This window comes from Raphanus sativus, chromosome 5, assembly GCF_000801105.2.
Source record: "Raphanus sativus cultivar WK10039 chromosome 5, ASM80110v3, whole genome shotgun sequence".
NCBI lineage: Eukaryota > Viridiplantae > Streptophyta > Magnoliopsida > Brassicales > Brassicaceae > Raphanus > Raphanus sativus.
Genome location: NC_079515.1, coordinates 33029513 through 33048841, shown reverse-complemented (window position 1 = coordinate 33048841; position 19329 = coordinate 33029513). Strand labels below are relative to the sequence as shown.

The following is a 19329-nucleotide window of genomic DNA, read 5'->3' as shown; positions in this document are numbered from 1 at the left end:
TAACCCATATATCTGGATTTTTGGGTTAAGTTAAGATAATACTATATTATAAAATAATTATTACGGACATAACAACAAAAATTAAGAATTTTCTGAATTTTTTTTTAAATCTTAAGTTAAACAAATATATTTCAAAGTCGAATTTACTTGCAAATTTACAATTAATTAACAGAATATCCAAACTAGCTAAATACAAATTTTATAGAATTTGATTTGCGATTATTTATAACAAGTTGAAAAATAACAGTTTCACAATAGCAATATCTTTGGTTTTTTTAAAAAAATTTCTGGCATAATATGAGATATATTAAAAACAATTGTATAGATATCAAAAAAAATTCTATCGTATATAAAAAATTAATTTTTCAATGATATATATTTTAAACATTTATCGTATAAACTCATTCTGCACAAAACACATATTCATTGTAAAAAGATAGTTATTACTTATCACCGACTAAGAACAGATATTATTAAGAATGCTCTGAATAATTTTTAAAACAAATTCTTAAGGTAAACAGATATATTTTAAAATCAAAATTATTTGCACGTTTTGCAATTAACCGAATATTCAAACTAGCTAATCACGATACTAATAGAATTTGATTTGCGATTATTTAGGAAAACATTAAAAATAACAGATTCACAATTACGTTTTTATTCATGTTCTTTTCTTTAACATGCATATAAGCTTAATAAATAAGCATATTTATAAGTTTCCATTTTAATTCAAAAATAAAAATTAGAATCTGTTGGAATCAGATCCTAATGCTCAAAGAATGCTTCACGTCACCCACGTGAAGAAGATGCTGACCCAAACCAATCTTCCTCTTCCCGACTTCATCCACAACGCTCAGATCTTTACAGACATCAACCTTAAACTTCACCACCGCTTCTTCCATCTTCCCCAACCGAATCTTCTCAAACCCCAAAAGATGCTTCCTCGGCGACCCGTGAACCGCCGGCGGCGTCGTGAACAGAAACACCGTGTGGATTCCTTCTCTGTCTCCTCCGTTCTGTACCTTAATATGAACCTCAAACGCCTTTCCACCCGTACCGGAGACAGCGTTATCACAATGCGGTCCGATCGCGTTCAGCGATTGACATTCGGATGATCGGCAAACGTGATTCTCTTCAAGACTGAGAGAAACTAGCCGTGGAGCTTTGACTAAGCTGTGGCTGAACTTGGTGTAGCTGAGTCCATCACCGAAGGCGTAAACCGTCTCTCCGGTGTAGAACCGGTAAGTACGACCCGGATACCCGTTTGATTTGTCGGGTCTCATGTTCATGTTCGTCATCGGAACTTTCTCCACGTAGGACTGTGGATACCACGTCATCGGTAACCTTCCACCTATCAAAACAGAGTTCACCGGTTATTTCTGGTTTAAAAATATAATTCACCGGTTATCACTGGTTTAAAAACATAATTCACCGGTTATCACTGGTTATTTCTCGTTTAAAAATATAATTCACCGGTTATCACTGGTTTAAGTTTGAAAACAGAGTCTTTCTTACTTGGATTATAACGGCCAAAGATGACGTCAGCGGTTGCGATACCACCAGCTTCCCCTGGATAACCAACCCACAAGATCCCGGCGATCTTCGCATCGTTCTTAGCGAACGTAATATCAAAGCCTCCACCGGACATGATAACTAGAAAGACAGGACCTTTCGCTGCTTTAGCCACTTGTGTCACGAGCTCTTGTTGCTGTCCCGGAAGATTCAGATCAACTCTGTCACGGCTCTCTGCCTCGATAGATTGATCTGCACCTATAACGAGAACCGTCGCGTCAGAAGCTGCTGCTAGCTTCGTTGAGCCAGCTACATCCGCCACAGCGCATGCTACGTTAGAGCAGCCCGGTAGATACGTTGTGTGTACCGTCCCGGCTAATCCTTGAAGCGGTGTTGTGTACTTACACGGTGTGCCTTCGTAATTACCAATCATTGTCTTTGTGACATTCGCGTTTGGTCCGATCACTGCTAGCGTTTTGATCGTTTTAGGAGAAAGCGGTAAGGCACCAGTGTTTTTCAGCAGGACAATGCCTTGTCTTGCGGCTTCTGCGGCTAGCTCTTGATTCGCGGGCGTGCAAACGTCTTTAGGACCTAGCCCTCCGTAGATCTGTTTCTTTGGATCTCCGTCGAAAAATCCTAATCGCATGAGGGTTAAGAAGTTGTTTGTAATGGCTTTGTCGATAGCAGCTTCTTTTACCAAACCGGCTTTAACCGCTGCCTCTGTATGGTCACCCAAGAAGTAACCACAGTTCAAGTCCAAACCCGCGTTGATAGATATAGCTGCAGCTTCCTCTGGAGTCTTGGTGTAGTGCTGATTCTTGTACAACACGTCTACTGAGTCACAGTCCGAAACAATGTACCTATTTTAAACAAGAACTCGAATCAGAACCCAAACATTTTCAAAATGACTTGCAAAAGGGTCTAAATCCTCAGATAATTTTACCCGTTTAACTTCCATTCGCCGCGGATAACACCAGAGAGGAGATCTGGATCAGCGCATGTCGGCTTACCGTTAACTTTATTGTAAGAACACATAACACTCGCCACATTCCCATCAACTACACAACTCTTGAACGGTGGTTGATATGTATCATCCAGATCCTGTTGATTCACCTACTCCAATGAACAAACACACACAAAAGGTTAGTACAACCACTAAAAATATCTTTGGTCCAACTAATATTAAACCCATGGCTTGGCATTTTAATAAAACACAACCTGAACCAAACTAACTGATCCAAAATATAGTACTAGACCGATCACAATAAACAAAACTGAGCTAAAAATGAACCCAAAACCTAATCTAGTACCAGTGGACAACCACACCCAAAAAAAAACTCTATATGTGACCAACCAATTAGTACAAAACACTGAAACTGAAATGTTTTTCTTTGTCATCAAATTAACGGTTTTGACTTCTTACCACAGCGTTGAAACTGTAACGTTCTACGCCTTTCCAGTTATCAACGTCATAAGCGGTGTAGTGTTTGCAGCAGGCGGCTACTTTGAGGCGGTTAGCATCGCTACTGTCAGTCTCTTGAAGACCCTTAACGTATCCCGAAGCATACTTGCTAGAGAGCAATGGATCTTCTCCAGGAGTCTCTTGTCCTCTTCCCCATCTCGGATCTCGGAATATGTTTACATTCGGTGACCAATACGTTAGTCCGGCTAGTCCAACGTTGTACATTGCCCTCGCTTCCGTCGAGACAACCTTAACAAACGAATAATAAACATTGTAATACGGTTTAACTGAACGTGTTAACTTGTGTTAAAAGGAAGAGAGAGAAGAACGTGAGGCCTAGTTGCATTAATAACTTAGATATTTACATTATCCAAAAATGAGAAATAAAAACTAATAAAATAAAAAGATAACAAAAGTTTAGTGATACCTTGCCAATGGCTTGAAACAGAGATACGTTGAAAGAAGCAGCGGTGAGTATGACCTGAGGAAAACTCGTAGCGCCGGGAACTTGGCCGGAGAAACGAGTGCCGGGTCCGACGTAAGAAACGCCGTGAAGTGCTTCGGACCACCATTCATACGTCGGAATCCCAAGCCGTGCCACGCCGTGAAGTTTACTCGTTAGAACCCCGATCTTTTCTTGCAGCGTGAGCCTCGCAACCAGATCAGCGACTCGGTATTCGATCTTTATAGCGGTGTTGCAGAACCCATAAGCGGCGAGAGATGGGTTTCCGGCGACGTCGCAGGCGAAAACCGGCGTGGACTGAGCGTTTGATGAATCTAGTAAACAGAGGAAGATAAGAGACAGAGAGAATACAGAGGACGGTGCTCTGTTTCTCCTTGTTGGTGGAGAAGAAGAGCCCATTGTGTTAAAGAGTATTGATTCTTGGGATATCATTTTGTTTGGTTTAGTGATACTATTTATATACTAGCAAGCTAGTACGCTCGCTGAAGAATCGGTGATTTTTATAAATAATCTAGGGTTGTATTATTACTATTATATAATTGAAGATTTCCCACCTATTATATAATTGAGATTATGTAAGAAATAATGATGCGGACCATACGGTCTATAATGTTTGAAACTTGATAAGTGTTACGATGTATACCTCTGTTCTTTCATCTTTTTACCTAAAATAGTTCTCTCAAAATAACGAATCTAGCATGCGAGTGGGTTTATACTTTTAACCATAGAATATTCAACGTACAAGATTGTATTTTTCCCTCTTTTGTCTCAACGTATAAGTTTGTTTAAACCCGTGAATTGGCTGGCTGGTTATGACAACTTAAGTTATATTGATAGTCAGTTCAGACTCTGTTAATAGGAAATTGTGCGCACACACTTTAATAAAAAGATTGAAATGTCCAAACGTTTACCATTAATCAAGTATGTAGATGATAAAAAAATGAAACTATGGAGATTCTTTTCTTTGAAAAACTACCTTATGATATTTACGGTGGGGAATTATTTTTTTCTTAAGGAGAAAAGGAAAAGCAATAAAAGAATCACAGATGTGTTTCAGAAGAAAAAAAATCATAGATCCCAATAAGCGAGGGTGTTTGGTAGTGACCCGTGACGGCGTGGTATTATCAATCAAATGGTAAATTTTGTCGAGCTTCAAAGTGCAAGTTGCTTGCCTTCTCTGTTTCGTTCGAGTCCGTGAATCTTTATGGTTTACAGTTGTTTTTATTTGTGTGACAGACATTGTGTACTCAAAATAATATGTATTTACATTTAAGATCAAGTATATTTGAGTTCTATGGATGAGTGATGTGATGATATCATCAATTGGATATATGATATAGATCGAGTTTCATTAGACGCGTTTTGTTTTGTGCCATTGGAAATATTCGTATTTAGATAGACTGTAAACTGTTGCTCAAAAAAAAAAAAGATAGACTGTAAACTCTAGAGATTAGTTTGGTTTTTGGTTTGATTCGTTATAGTTTCCAACAAGAATAGGATATATACTCTTTTATATCAAGGGAAATTTTTAAAAATAACTAAGCCAGTTCTACGTCAACATCCAATGCATGTGACTGGACCACATATCACCCAAAATGAAAAATAGAAAAAGAAAATCGTGTTCACATATATATAGTTCTATTGTTTGAGAAAAAGATACTAATAATGGTCGTAGTATATATCTTCAAACCCATTGTCAGAAAACTGATTCAAACTAAATAAAATTGTAAACTATAAATTTTGTGCTGTTGCGTTGCAATTTCGTTATAGAAGATATACAACCTATATTGAAATCGAAAGTAAAGACGAAGAATAAATCATGAGATATTAACGTGTTGACTTCGCATAGGACACATGCTTCACTCACAAGTAAGAAAGGTGCCTACATTCTATTTGCTAAATGAATTAAATTCACAAAAATGATTGCTAATAAGTGTCTAAAGCTAAATTATTGGTTCATGCTTCTCATTTTATAACTTTATGTTCATAGATTAAGTAGCATACGATACTTACTGATATCATTACTACTTTAACATTACTTGCTAATTTGCTAAAATAAAGTCTGATCTGATTACGGAATTCCAATCACAAATCAAAATCAAGATTAGTTTATTTAATAATTGATAGTTAGGTTTTTGGCATTTGAGGGCATATATATTTAGAATAAATTACAAAACTGGCTAAATCAAAAACAAATTAAAATTGCATGGCTACGTTTAAGCAAATTGTGGGAAAAAATAAATCAAATTAGGTTATTTACGTCTCGACTACGTTACGACAATGTCTCGCTCACATAATCCTAATGTTTTTTTTAATACATAATAAATGTTTCTGATTTTTTTCTTTCATATAATGTTTCTGAAATCACATTCTTATTTCACAACTATGATATATACATTACAACATGTATATTTAGATGTGTTATATGCAAGGTAAAAGAAAGGACTACAAATACGTACTGTATACACACTTATAACACACGAGGGTACTTTATTTACCACAACACCTATACTGATTTTTATGATATGATTATCGTTTAGTTTATTTATCGTTTTACCATTATATTGTCAGGTATAATTTGCATGACACTACTTCTTTGTGATTTCTCCATAATTACGTTAACCACTAGAATCATAACTTCTCAGATTATCACTTTCGTTTTGTATTTGTATTCTTCGAAAAGAACGATTGGAGATTAATGTCTTCAACATGATCTTTCACTATTAGTTACATATAACTTTTTGACCTAACTCATTGAATAATACTATACATAATTCGGTAGACTATGTTGTTGTACACGACATGTGGCTTTTCAGACATTACTTATTATTTAGTTAGAGCAGGTGAGCTAATGATCGATGAAGACACAACTACGGTGAATTATTGTAATTGGTCACATTTCGAAAACCAAAGTATCCCTAATTGTTAAAAAAATATCACTAATATATAAAAATAGTCAGTACTGACACTTGTTCATAATCATAATTGGATAACATTAACTTGATGAATGGATAGACTTTCAGAAATATGCAATACTAATCATTAATAATAACATATGTATCAAAATTGCCAAAATTAGATAGTAGAGTAGACTATATGATTTTGTAATTTTCTTGTATCATCTATGGCTATAAGTCTATAAACATAACTTAGCCAATAAATCTCTTGACTAGCATGAATTTTCTTACATAGTTAACAATATGTAAAGCTAATATTATTTTAGTTTATTATTATTATATTATATATATACATAATAAACTGACACAAGTAGAAAAGAATCATAACCACTCAATCAATTTATATTTTAGTTTCAAATAATGCAATGATGATAATAATAGTTATAGCCACATTATATAATGAATGATACTAAGTACTAACAACTTCAATAACAATAATAGTGGTGTCACTAGATAACCATGTAGTTGGTCAGTAGTTGCTCAGTCTATATGCACAAAATTTGCTTCATTCTTTTGTTGCCATATGTTTTTTAAATGTTATATTTACAGAAGTTTTTTTCCTTGACATTGTTTACTATTTCTCAGATATGTCAGATTTAAAAGTACATTGAGCATTAGTTAGTTAGATGATAAAGTCACTAACTATAACTTGACATTGATTACTAATTCTCAAAATAAGGCATGATTTAGTTGTTAAAATTAGTTAGATTTCTGTTGAATTTTGAATACCTATAGGATGAACTACATGGTAAAAATCAGTTGCAGACAAATGACTTACAAAACCTTATCTTACATTTTTTTTTCATCCAATATTCCAAATGCAAAGCGGACCTAGTTCATACCAACATGTATATGATATGCAAATGTAAAGTTTGAAAATGGTGAATATAGTACATATATTATTTTTTCTTTTTATTTAATATTATGAGTGATTTATATATTTCATAATAGATATCTTCAAATCTAAGCAACTTGTTCATTTGTGGGTCCAACTTCAATCAAGTAACAAAACTATAACTTTACCATTACATGTTTACATGTAAACTATTTACTAACGAAGAAAGATTATGATGGTTTTGATATCGACTTGTGATTTTATTGTAGACATTTGGTAGGTTTCAAATTGACAATGTCTTTCAACATCTCCATGATCTTTAATATAGATAATGAAATCCATTTCGGCCATGAAAACAAATCAAAGTATATTTGAAAAGAAAGAATAAAAGCAACTTGATATCTTTTTCGAAGTGAGATAAGATTGCATCGACTTTTTCACTTTATCCATGCCCTACATCCAGAAAAGATTGTATCAATTAAATGAATACAAAACTAGTAAATAAATTAAAGAATTTCAATTTTTCTTTAATAAAAACTGATCACATCAAATAGTTTAAGAAGATATAACATGTTGTGTTGTGGTCTTTACTAACATTTTTTAAAGGAAATCTTATTGTCTTGTAGAATACATAATAAGATAAGAAGAAAAATACACCAAATGGCTTTAATTAATTAAAAGAAATGGGTTGCCATCAAAATTTGAGGTTTCTTCTTTTCTTCTTCAACTTGAATGACAGCTTCTGTTTTGATCTCTTTAACCTTCTTATCCCATATATCATCTACTAGTTTCCATGTGTCATCACTGATGATTTGCGTCTGCATAAAACACAACACAAGAATATATATATATATATATATATATATATATATATATAAGGGTAAGAACACTCTAAGTTGCTCATGTTACTTTTGATCTATGTGTTCGATATGTACCTCCATGGGACGAGGAGCACCAAATGTTGCGAAGCCTACGTTCCCTGGAGAGAATGTTACTCTCCCTGGAAGTGACACACCGTGAATCCCCCATCTTCCCGCATATATCAAAGCTCCATATTCATCCACAGGCCTCACAGGTTTCTGTTTTCATGAATCAAAAAGGGATTTGAAAAAAAAAAATCAACACTGAAATAACCACCAAAACAGAGGGGGGGAGGATAACTAACTTGAGGAATCCTTGGAGCTGTGTTGTAAATGTTCCAAATTTCATCGGCTTTGATTTCTCCATCCTCAAGCAGCACATCTGAAAATAGTATTACACTTTAAGATGTTTGAGTGCATGATGAAACAGAGAGGTTTGATATTCTAATCCAAACCTGTGATTTCTTCAAGAGCTGATTGATATTCTTGTAAGATCGATGAGCATTTCTCAACAGAAAACCGCATATATTCATCGCGTAATGCCTCAAGTTTAGGAATCAGCTACAACGCAGGAGAATCACAAGACCTTAACAAACAAACAAAAAGAAGCAATGAGAGTAATATGAAAAAGATATAGAGAAACTTACATTTGGAACAAGGTCTCTTTGGTTACGGTAATAAGCTTTGCCAAAAGCAGTCATTCCCGTCTGAAGAATCAAAAACTCCGCACGCTGTGAAGCTTCTAAAGTAGACTTAGCAGAGATCCAAGACAAGTTTTCTATTCCAAACATCTCTTCTTCAACTACTCTGGCTATAAAACAGTTAAGGTGATGAAGTCAAAGCAAACAGAGATGTTTCTGATCATCTATAACAACAGGCTTTTCTGGCTTTTATAACTTACGAGCACATGCACGGATTATTGAGTTCACATAGTCCGACTTTCTCGCAAACACTCTCCCTGAAGTTTCTGTGTAACGCATGTTTGGTTGGCTTCTGATCGAGTTGATGTCGGTCTGCAGAGAGAAGCACATGGTACAATTTGGTCTATAAATCATGTTATAATCCAAAAGAGCACCATGAAGAATTTCAATTCACCTCACTGATTGGACGGTACTGATCTGGAAGATAACAAGCGAGAACAGCAACAGATGCTTCTCTGTAAGCCAATCTCAACTTCAACTCTTCTGGAACTTCAGTGCTGTCTTCTTGACCCGTCTCAAATGTTCCTTTTTGCTGTAATGAACTGGAATCAGAATTTGCTAAAGCAGAATCTAAGTGTGGATAAGCAGTAGTTTACCCTCTTAAGTGCTTCAAGGAGTTCTTCTCTTCCAATGTAGTCTAAGTCTTTTCTTGCAGTCAAAATTCCAGCTTCATTTCTGTAAACAATTAACCAAAGCATCAGTGTCTTTCTTCTTAACACGTTGTTTAAGGTAATATCATTATTTCTTACAGAACGTTTTGCAGTTCTGCTCCAGTGAAATCTTCCGTGTTCTCAGCTACTTCTTGCAGCAACTCCTCCTTCTCACCTTCGGATCGGAAGAATTTATTTCTAGCATGAACCTTTCATACAAATAGAACCTTTAGCTAAAAGAACCTTAAGCTAAAAGCACAAAGCAAACCAAAACTCTTTAGATTCATTAAAGTAAAAAAAAGTACCTTTAATATAGCCAATCTACCGTCTTTTGAAGGTAAACCAACTCTTATGATTTTATCGAAACGCCCTTTTCTCAGTAGAGCAGGATCAAGAATATCTAATCTATTTGTTGCACCTATGACTAATACCTGAAAAAAAAATGTCTATGATCAATAGCCAGAAAGCCAGAAATGTTTAGTGAGAAGAAACTTAATAGCAAGTAGAAAACATTACTTGTGATGTAGTAACTTTGAATCCATCCATCTCAGTCAATATCTGAAGCAAACCTTGCTCTCTCTCTGCTCCTCCCTGTTCAATTAGGAGCACTTTTAAAGAAAGCTCTTCTCTTTTTTTTTAACTAATGTTTAACTTCCGGAGCAAAGAGCAGAACTCTTACCCCGCCAATATCTGGTCCACCTCGCTTGCTTCCAATTGCATCAATCTCATCAATAAAGATTATAGATGGTGCAAAGGATCTAGAGCTACCAAAAAGATCTTTTACACGAGATGCAGCCACTCCTACAAACATCTGACACATTTCAACAAAGAAACTCCATTAACTCAAAAAGACCTTTAAACTTTTGTTTTATGTCTCTACAACACAATCAAAATCCCTTACTTCAACAAAGTCGGTTCCATTTGCTGCAAAGAAAGGTAAGCCAGCTTCTCCAGCAATAGCTTTAGCCAACAGAGTTTTCCCTGTCCCGGGAGGTCCATGAAGAAGAACACCTTTCGGACAATAAATGCCTTTGTTCTGAAACTCCTCATCATTCTTTAGAATCCTCACAATCTCTTGTAACTCCCTCTTTATATACTCCTGACCAGCAAAATCATCAAACGTTACACCAGTTCTCTCCTCTGCTGATATAAACTTTGCCCTGAGAGAAAAAAATAATCTTAGACAACGTTATGTTTTCTTCCATTTGAGTCACAATCTAATATATCTGGTGTTTGATTTGACATACCGACTCTTGCCTAAGGATCCAAGTGCTTGGCGCTTGAGGGGTGTTCTGATCTTCTTGGTAGGGGTTCCGAGATCACAAGGGATCAACTTGGCATAGATTGGCCTCATTATATTGTCGATCCAAACGTAAAGCGAAACAAACAGAGCAAGTCTCATAGACCAAACCACAAAAGTGGCAACCGTAGTGTAGACTTCAGCTGGAACCACATCTACGTTGAAAACCTCTACATTGACTATCTGCTGATGCAGCTTGGTCCAAACCTCATTCCAACCATCAATTGGCATTCGGTCCACTATGTGACGGCGGAAGACAATCTCCTTTTTCGTGTCTTCTTCTTCTCCTAGAGGCTCCCCATCTTTATAATAAGGCAATATCACTGCACCAACAACATAACAAAAGATTTTAAGTAAAATGTGACACTATCTTTATAAGTACTCGGTGACTTTGAAACCTGATATTGTCTGTCCGTAATTGGAATACTCCATGTACTGAACACTGTTTGAATCCAAGAGCTTCATGAAATCGCTAAAGTTGATCCTGTGAGAGGTCTCAGGATCCCATTCTGTGCCCTTTAGCTTCCCACGCATCGTTAACAGCGTCCTACTCCAATCTGAAGCCATGACAAGCTGCCTTTCTAATTGCAAATTAGCCTTTCTCTCAAGCTCTTCCTTGTTGCTGATTCGTTCTCTCTCAGCTTCCCTTAATCTCTGCCAAAATCCAAAAACACAAAATCAAAAAGCTTTGACATTGCAACAAACCCTCTTTAACGATTCAAGTTCCTAAATTGCTTACATGTTCTTCAAAAACTCAATTCGAGAAAATAAAAAGACTAAACTTTGTAATCAGTTAAACTAAACAGAGAGATGAACCTCGAAGAGACGATTGGACTCAGCACCTTCTTCTTCTTCCTCTGAAACGGAAGACTCAAAGCTCGATGGTGTACAGCGAGTAACCAACCCATTTCTTCGTGAAGGAAAGAGATTGAATTTGGAAGCTAGCTTAGCTTCCGTTGGTTTTCTCCGGCGGAGGAAGCTAGATAGAGAGCTCGGGGATTGAATGGGGAGGAGGAGGGTCTTAGAAGAGTTTGAGAAGTGGGTCGGCGTTAACGAACTCGATAGATAGAACGCCATTGTTCAATCATCAGAGGAGGAAAGAAGAAGCTCTGGGTTGGGGTTCTTCACGGAGAAGAGGAGATTAGAAGAGAAGATCGAAACGCTGCGTTTTAACGAGATTACCGGTTCGATTATCACCGGTACACTAACCGGTGCTTTGAAATAACACGGTTGAAATTCTTTTACCGGTACTACCACGACCATTTAGTGGTGTGAATGTCGATGGTTAACATACTATATTCTACTTAACCATATAGAAACTTTGATGCCTTTTAGTTTTTTCTTTATATATTAAAATGCAAATTTGTATTTACAGTTTTACATTATAACTAGATTTTGACCCGCGCTTTGGAAGCGCGGAATATTTTACGATAAAAATTTTCACTAATAACTTAACAAATATTTGGGTAATTTTTAAAGAGTGTGTATTTAAAATATTTTTGCATTTAAATCAGTGTTTTTAAATTCAACCCGATTGTGATTATACCCGTTAATTCGGAGATCTGACAATTCAATTTTGGTTTTTAAAATATTCATATTAAAAAAATCACTAAACCTCGAGACTAACCGATTGAACTGATGGATGATCGAAATGTAATCTAATTGGATTTAAATTGTAATAGTTTCATAATTTGTAATCTTATAATCCAAATTTTAAAGTTCATTATTTTGCAATTTATGAAATTATGATGTTTCTACAAAATTCTAAAGAGAAAATGATAGATATAAAATAACTAAGATTAATTATTGTATTATCTAGAAACATTGATAGTAGTATAAAAATATATTGTTTGGAAACATTGATAATAGTACAAAGAAATAAGTATATTGTTTGGAAACATGGATAGTAATATAAAGAAAGTAACATTAGTGATTTAATGTAGGTTTAACTATAAAGTATAAAAGTGTATTTAATTTAAAAACTTATAAAATAAATGTTAGGTCCAACAGAATGTTTCTGTTTTAATAAGATAGATTTTGACATGAATGCGCAGGAAATATGGTACTTTCCCTTATCCTCTTTTTGTAGCTTATTTTTCTGTTTCCATAATTTTGACATGATTGCATAGATAAATGAAGGGTGCATATGATTAAATATAGTTATTTTAGAAGCTTACCATTATATTTTCTTTCACTCATTAACTTTTCTCCCCAATGTAATTTTTGTATTTAAATTATAATTTTGGAGATGAATGCATAAGGAAAGTCTACCTTATTATACATAGATAGGAGTCATATATAGCGTTGCAAGAAGGGAGAAATATATATACGCAGAGCATTACAGAGGGGGATTGGGTGAAAGAAACCATGGAAACTGAAAAAAAGAGGCGCTATGAAGATAGAACCGAATATTTTGTATCGCTTCCTCTTGAGCTTACCGTAAATATACTTTTGCGACTTCCGGCAAAATCCATAGGGAGGTTCCGGTGCGTGTCGAAGCTCTGGTCGACTATGACCACCACTCCCAGCTTCATCAAGTCTTTCTCTGTCCACTCCTCGGCTCGACCTTCTCTTCTTTTCTTCAAGAATGAAGAGGAAAATTGTGTCTTCTACTCCTTGCCGCATCATCCCCCTGCTGAAAAATACCTCCCTAAAGAGGAAACTGGTCTACTTCCAAGGATTAAAACTAACGCGAATTATCAATCTATCCACGGTTTGATCCCCTTTAGAAGTTCTAAGAGTGTCATGATTTGGAATCCAACCTTGAAACAACACGTAACGTTACCCGAGCCTAAAGTCTCGAAACCATTGATAAGCCTTTTGGGATACGATCCCATCGGTGATGAATACAAAGTGTTGTGCATGTCACTATGGAATAAACGTGAAAACCCTCAGATTTTTACGTTGGGACCTCGAGAATCATGGAGAACGTTAATCCAAGGCAGCCCTAGCCGTGTTAAGTTCTACAAGGGAGTTTGGAGATGCATCAACGGAGTTGTTTACTATTTAGCGGTTGATAACACTATCGTGAGCTTTGACGTGAGGTCCGAGAAGTTTGGAGTAATCCAAATACCAGAGCTGCCTTGTCGTATAGAAAGACTTCTGTGTGGTTTTGTAAGACACAGGGGAAGATTAGCTTTGTTTTCTAATTTCAGCAGTTTTTCGGGACAAATCTCATTATGGATTTTGGAGGATGCTGAGAAACATGAATGGTCGCTAAAAGACTCCTATTTGCCATATGTAAACGGGAGCAACACGCTCTCTTTTTTCGCATTAAATGGTGAAACTATCGATGATGAGTTGATTTACTTACCAATGTTTGCGGTCGGGCCATTATATGCCATATACTATGATTTGGAGAGAAATAGAGTAAGAAAAGTTGAGTATGAGTATGAGGGGTTTGGAGATATCGAGTTCAGATCTCATTGTTTTCCCAATCACATTGAGAGTCTCATGTCTTTGAACGATCTTCTTCTTACCGCGGCCTAGAGACCACACCCATATTTTCTAGCTACATCATATTGTATCCACTATTATTGGGTTTAATTAGTTTTTTTTTCTTTTTCTAACATGGTTTTACTGTACGAATACTTTTTACAAAAAAAACACATAAATTCTTGAAAATGTATGTGTTTGTCTCTTGTGAAAAGACAAGACAGAGGAGCGAAAATAAAACACATGGACTTTCTTATATTGTCGATCACTAATGTAAAATCACACCGTACCATTTTCCATATATTTAATTATGTCACCTCAATGTATACTAACCTAATAGTTTTTAAGAGAAAATCCTAAATGTTTTCAAGAAAATTAATACTTCGATGGCTTTAAGGACTTATCATCAATGTTGTTGGCCGACAAACCCCATATTTGATTAAGATGTGGAATAATAGATCTCTTAAATTATTCATAATCAAGATAAAAATTAATTAACCGTTGTAATAACACAAAAGAAAAAGTGAATCTACCTTTTTTGTAAATTTTTAAAACTTAATTAACTGTTATAATAACACAAAAAAATTTAAAATAAGTTATAATTGTCATTATTTTTTTCTTTTTTTATGTAATATTTTTATATAAGTAATAATGTCAATATATTTTATCAAATCATATGTGAATAGTATTCGTAATTTGTTTCGATTTTAACGGATATTAATTTTTAGTATTTGTTTTGCTTCGAAAATTTACGGATATCGGGAATTTTCGAATAGAATCGAAACAAATAACAAAACAAATCAAAATAAACGGATAAAATGTTCAGTCCTAATTTTAATTTTAATAGGAGTGCTACCTTAAATTTTAATGGTGAGAAACCAATGTTTATACCTAGACACTGGATAAACAAACGATTGTTTTATAAAAGCCATTGTTTATTTTAAATCTTTGATTGATATAAACGTTGATTGGATTAAAATGTAATATGATAAGGATATTCTTTTGTTGTAGGGTTAAGTTATGAATTTTGGTTGGTATAATATGTTAAAAAAAAATGAACAGGACCAATAGGTGCAGAAACTCTTTTAAAGTAGATTTTTAGAAGGATCATCTTTTAATAGCATTGATTTACTCCTTTGCTACTTTAAAAACAAACAAAAAAAATTGCTTGAGAAAGATTCGCATCTGCTACATGCTTCACATCTATACTATTATTTGAGATATGAATTTGCTTATGTGTGATATTTTTCATGATTTTAGACATTTGACTTATGTGTCATATTCTTCATGATTTTAGATATTTGACTTATTATATAATTATTAAAACAAATTTTATATTACCTAACTAATTGTATTAATATGATAAGTTATCAAAAAATAGATTTTTAAAGACAATATATTAGTAATAATAATAGTAAACAGAACAAGTGCTAGAGATTAGTACTTTTATCTCAATATTATACTAGATTTTACCAACTATACTTGGCAGGTGCCAGGCTGCCAGCTGATCTTTTATACACGGCAGTCAAGCGTGAATGTGTTTGTAGGTACCATTAGACACACCAAGCTATCATATTAAACAGGGAATGACTAAAATATTGAATTATGACAGATAGTTCGACCGGTCAGGATTAAACCGGGGTTTTTGAATCGGTGTGACAAATTCGTAATCCGGAGACGTGCAATGAATTTCGCGCCCGGTAGTGTGACAGTCCAGTTTAATTTTAGTACACTCTCTTCCCCACTAATCAACAAACCCTAATTTTCTCGAGAAACCAAATCCGCCACGAATCTAGGCATTCTCCGTCACCAGCAAGATGAAGGGGGAGGGACGATACAGATCAGCTGGCACGAGGGAAGCCTGTGATAACCCTTGATTTTCATCCGATTTCCGGTTTACTCGCCGCCGCCGGAGCCGATTACGATATCAAGGTATTGCAATTTCCAGAAATTAATTTGATTTCATCCAATTGAGGATCTGGGTTAAGCTTGATTGTCCGAAAGTCGCAAGCTTTTGAGCGTGTGATCTTCTAATTGGTTGATTCATTTTTAGGGAATCAGGATATTGATTGTTGACTAAATTGAGTTTTTTTTTTTTCTTTCTCCAGGCTATGGCTATTAAACTCTGGTCAGCTTCCTAGTGTATCTTACCAGAGCAGCCATGGATATGCTGTGAATACATTTCGTTTCTCTCGCGCTCTGGTTAGTACTTTGTTTCTTACATAATAGTAATAATAATAAAAAACTGCATCAAGCAGCTTTGTGTTATCAGAGATGTTCTTGAGTTGTAATCATGTTTTGTATATGTTGAATGGGTTGCAGGGGAACTGACTGAGAACACATTCGAGTGTGTTTTGCATATTTTTGAATGCTTAGTGTAACCAATTGTGTTTTTCTGTTATAATGCAGGAGGCGAGCTTATCATACGGAAGTTGTTGCATCCTAGTGAAACCAATCAGACAACTATCCCTTATAAACAAGTCCTGCTTCGATCATCACATAGTTCATCCGGATATTAATTATGTTTCTGATATTATCGCTGAATTTCATCTGCAGACTCATTCAAGCATTCACCTATTTCCGAAGCTGTAAATGCTACTTTTATGTATTTTCTAGGAAGGAAAATAACCATCTCTTGTTTGCTGTGGAACATATTGTAAGCGAGGGCTTATCCATGATATAATTAGAAAGCAATTCAAAGGTTTGCCCTCAGGTCTTTTTTAACTCTCTTCTAAGTTCCAGAAACTCGACAATGATCTATCAAAGTCAATTGCAGTCAGGAAAGAAACTAGTGGATGGCGAAGAGAAGAAGCAATGTTCTAGAGAAACCGGATGAGCTGATGACCGAGACAATACCAGACGAGACAAAGTAAACAGGCTAGCTGAATCAAAACAAGACGAAGAGAAAGAAAAACCATTTCCCAGTGAGCGCGTCTACGTCTAAGATAACATCTCTTGTTTGGAACATATTGTAAGCTGTCTACGTTTTTTTTTCTAAAAGCTGAGCCAAATGAACATTTCAATTGTTTGAGCTTATGAATACTTACTCTTGTTCGGAACTCAATTTGAAGATGATACACTTGTTTCAGCTTCTTTTAAGATAGAAATCAAGGCCTTTGAGATGTAATTATTTTTTCCTTGCATATTATCTCATTTCGGGGAACCTAAATGTTTTAGAATAATGGATCTCCTTGTGGGTCAAAGGAGAATTTGATTCATTCAAACAGACAATTGAAACAGAAACAGAGTTATTAATCCCAAAAAGAAGTTTTAAGCATAAAAGAAACAGAAACATAAGAGTTTTAAGCATAAAAGAGAGCGAGTCTAAGCAGGCAAGTGGGAACGAAGGTCAAAGAACTTGTCTGTAAGATGTTGACGAGCTGATCTCATATCATTCTCCAGTGCCAAATCCGCCCCATCAGGAACCTTATAGACTAGGACCGTAGTGAGGAGGGAACAATTCTTACACGGGATTATGGTGAAACCTTCGGTAAGGAGATCATGGGGATGGAGATGGTCCAGTCTCGAGAAGACCATCATCCTAGGAGAAACATGCTGGAAGATCAGTTGCTGGAGCCGCCCCGGGATAGTGCTGCGCCGCCTCAGAATACTTGTACCGTCACCGTAGTCTTCCAGGACATCCAGGGTATCGTTCCGCGAAGCATGCCATAAGTGTCTCTGCTCCCGGAAAGACTGATAAACAGCCTCTGCGTCCTTCGGGAGCCACGAAGTATCGATCAAGAAACACTTCTGGTTTTTATGGATGACGCGGGAGAGGTCACTCGAGGTGATTACGCTCCAACCATTTTCTTCATTGGCAGGGGTAATGACTTCAAGCATCTCCCCTACCATTTTCTTCACCGTTGTTTGAATGGTGAAGGTATCTGCAAGACACAACACTTAGTTAGACACAAAACAACACTGACAGAAAAGGAAAAAAACAAAGAGAGACAATCTCACCTTCCAAGAGGAATCTGTCGGGAGCACAGCCTTGAACCTCAGTTCGAGAGTGAGTCAACTTGTTCTTCAGCACAGACAACCAACGATCCGACGTGAAGGCCCGAAGATCGGAATCTTCCAACGCCGCCCCCAAAAAATCATCATTAACCTCACAGTGTTCCACCCAGATTACCTGGGTGGAACCTTCTCCCACCTTCTTCAACAGAACTCCCTAGGGGAATCTGTTGAAGTAGCCTCTTTGCCCGTTCGGATCCGACACTTCAACCACCGCCACCACCGATCCTCCTTCTTCTTCTTCAAGCTTCTTGGAAAATCGGAGGAGAGAGAAGGTTCTAGCCGGAATAGAGGGAGTGGGAGCAACAAACTTAGCCTCAATCCTCGCTATCCCGGACTCATTGTCTCTCATGACAGTGGCGTCCTGGACAATACCGGCGAAGGTACTCGCCCACTCCTCCTGTTCCAGAACAGATCAAACACACACAAACAATACGGTTTAATAAAATGGGCCGAAATGTTTTTTTCAAAAATAGGCCCAACATTGATAAATAGGCCAATATAAAAACCAGACGAATATCACACAAAAAAGATAGGCCCAACGTTTGCTAATACATCAAAAGTAAAAACCAAACCCACAAAAAAGTTACTAATACATCATCTAAAGTAAAACCAAACCCCCACAACGTTTGCTAATTAATACATCTAAAGTTGCCTAGTTTATTAATATCAGCCTAATTTAATCAATGATACGCCCAATACCCAAAATTAATAACACAACCCCAAAACCGTTTGTTTTAATAATCAACCAGACAAAAAAATTAACAGGTGTCTTTTTTTTTTTTTTTGAAGAAATAAAATTATAGCTAAAGAATCAAAATCCAGATCCCATCATAAAATGATCAGCGAGAAATTAATTAAGACTGCTGACAAAGTGAAACAGATGGACTAACGTGTGGGAACAAAAAAAATTAACAGGTGTCAAGAACAAATTTTAAATAAAAACACTATATTAAGAGAAAGAAACGATCTAAATCATAGATCGGCAAAACGATCGACCACAAAAAAAAAAAAAAAATTAAGACAAGAGGAGAAGGCGTTTTTGAACAAACCGATTCCAAGGCACTCAACACTTCACATATCCCAAACTGGATCAACTCCTCTGATTTTGAGGACTCCGTGAGAGTGCTCCCTACCATC

The 19329-nt window shown here is 35.9% G+C and overlaps 4 protein-coding genes, 1 long non-coding RNA gene and 1 other non-coding gene across 7 annotated transcripts; 2 read left to right on the top strand and 4 right to left on the bottom strand.

Moving 5' to 3' along the window:
* Positions 1-642: 642 nt before the first annotated feature.
* Positions 643-3957, bottom strand: LOC108862883 (beta-D-xylosidase 4). Its single transcript, XM_018637145.2, has 5 exons — positions 3402-3957; positions 2936-3223; positions 2456-2625; positions 1516-2372; positions 643-1351 (listed from the first exon to the last, which is right to left on the bottom strand). Exons 1-5 carry the CDS (start codon positions 3867-3869, stop codon positions 759-761), a joined length of 2376 nt encoding a protein of 791 aa, XP_018492647.1. The 5' UTR covers positions 3870-3957; the 3' UTR covers positions 643-758.
* A 3784-nt stretch (positions 3958-7741) lies between these two features.
* Positions 7742-11881, bottom strand: LOC108805343 (probable inactive ATP-dependent zinc metalloprotease FTSHI 4, chloroplastic). The gene is made up of 16 exons (XM_018577361.2): positions 11557-11881; positions 11139-11394; positions 10688-11063; positions 10342-10600; positions 10120-10251; positions 9957-10031; positions 9746-9871; positions 9540-9649; positions 9387-9465; positions 9185-9322; positions 8991-9102; positions 8737-8900; positions 8545-8650; positions 8395-8471; positions 8165-8308; positions 7742-8047 (listed from the first exon to the last, which is right to left on the bottom strand). The coding sequence occupies exons 1-16, from the start codon at positions 11815-11817 to the stop codon at positions 7904-7906; spliced, it is 2559 nt and encodes an 852-aa protein (XP_018432863.1). The 5' UTR covers positions 11818-11881; the 3' UTR covers positions 7742-7903.
* Positions 11882-13251: 1370 nt separating this feature from the next.
* LOC108858817 (putative F-box protein At4g21240) lies at positions 13252-14229 on the top strand. Its single transcript, XM_018632684.1, has one exon. The coding sequence runs from the start codon at positions 13252-13254 to the stop codon at positions 14227-14229; it is 978 nt and encodes a 325-aa protein (XP_018488186.1).
* Positions 14230-15739: 1510 nt separating this feature from the next.
* Positions 15740-17302, top strand: LOC108857071 (uncharacterized). 2 transcript variants are annotated; one of them, XR_001950297.2, is made up of 5 exons: positions 15740-16107; positions 16284-16377; positions 16585-16655; positions 16732-16876; positions 16952-17302. It is a non-coding gene; the product is annotated as an uncharacterized LOC108857071 (long non-coding RNA). The 2 variants fall into 2 exon arrangements; XR_001950296.2 differs by having other exon boundaries at positions 15741-16107; positions 16585-16876.
* A 42-nt stretch (positions 17303-17344) lies between these two features.
* Positions 17345-18612, bottom strand: LOC108857070 (uncharacterized). Its single transcript, XM_018630995.2, has 2 exons — positions 18136-18612; positions 17345-18059 (listed from the first exon to the last, which is right to left on the bottom strand). Exon 2 carries the CDS (start codon positions 18025-18027, stop codon positions 17500-17502), a length of 528 nt encoding a protein of 175 aa, XP_018486497.1. The 5' UTR covers positions 18028-18059; positions 18136-18612; the 3' UTR covers positions 17345-17499.
* A 402-nt stretch (positions 18613-19014) lies between these two features.
* On the bottom strand, positions 19015-19077 carry LOC130495369 (small nucleolar RNA snoR99). The gene has a single exon (XR_008934640.1). It is a non-coding gene; the product is annotated as a small nucleolar RNA snoR99 (small nucleolar RNA).
* Positions 19078-19329: the final 252 nt, after the last annotated feature.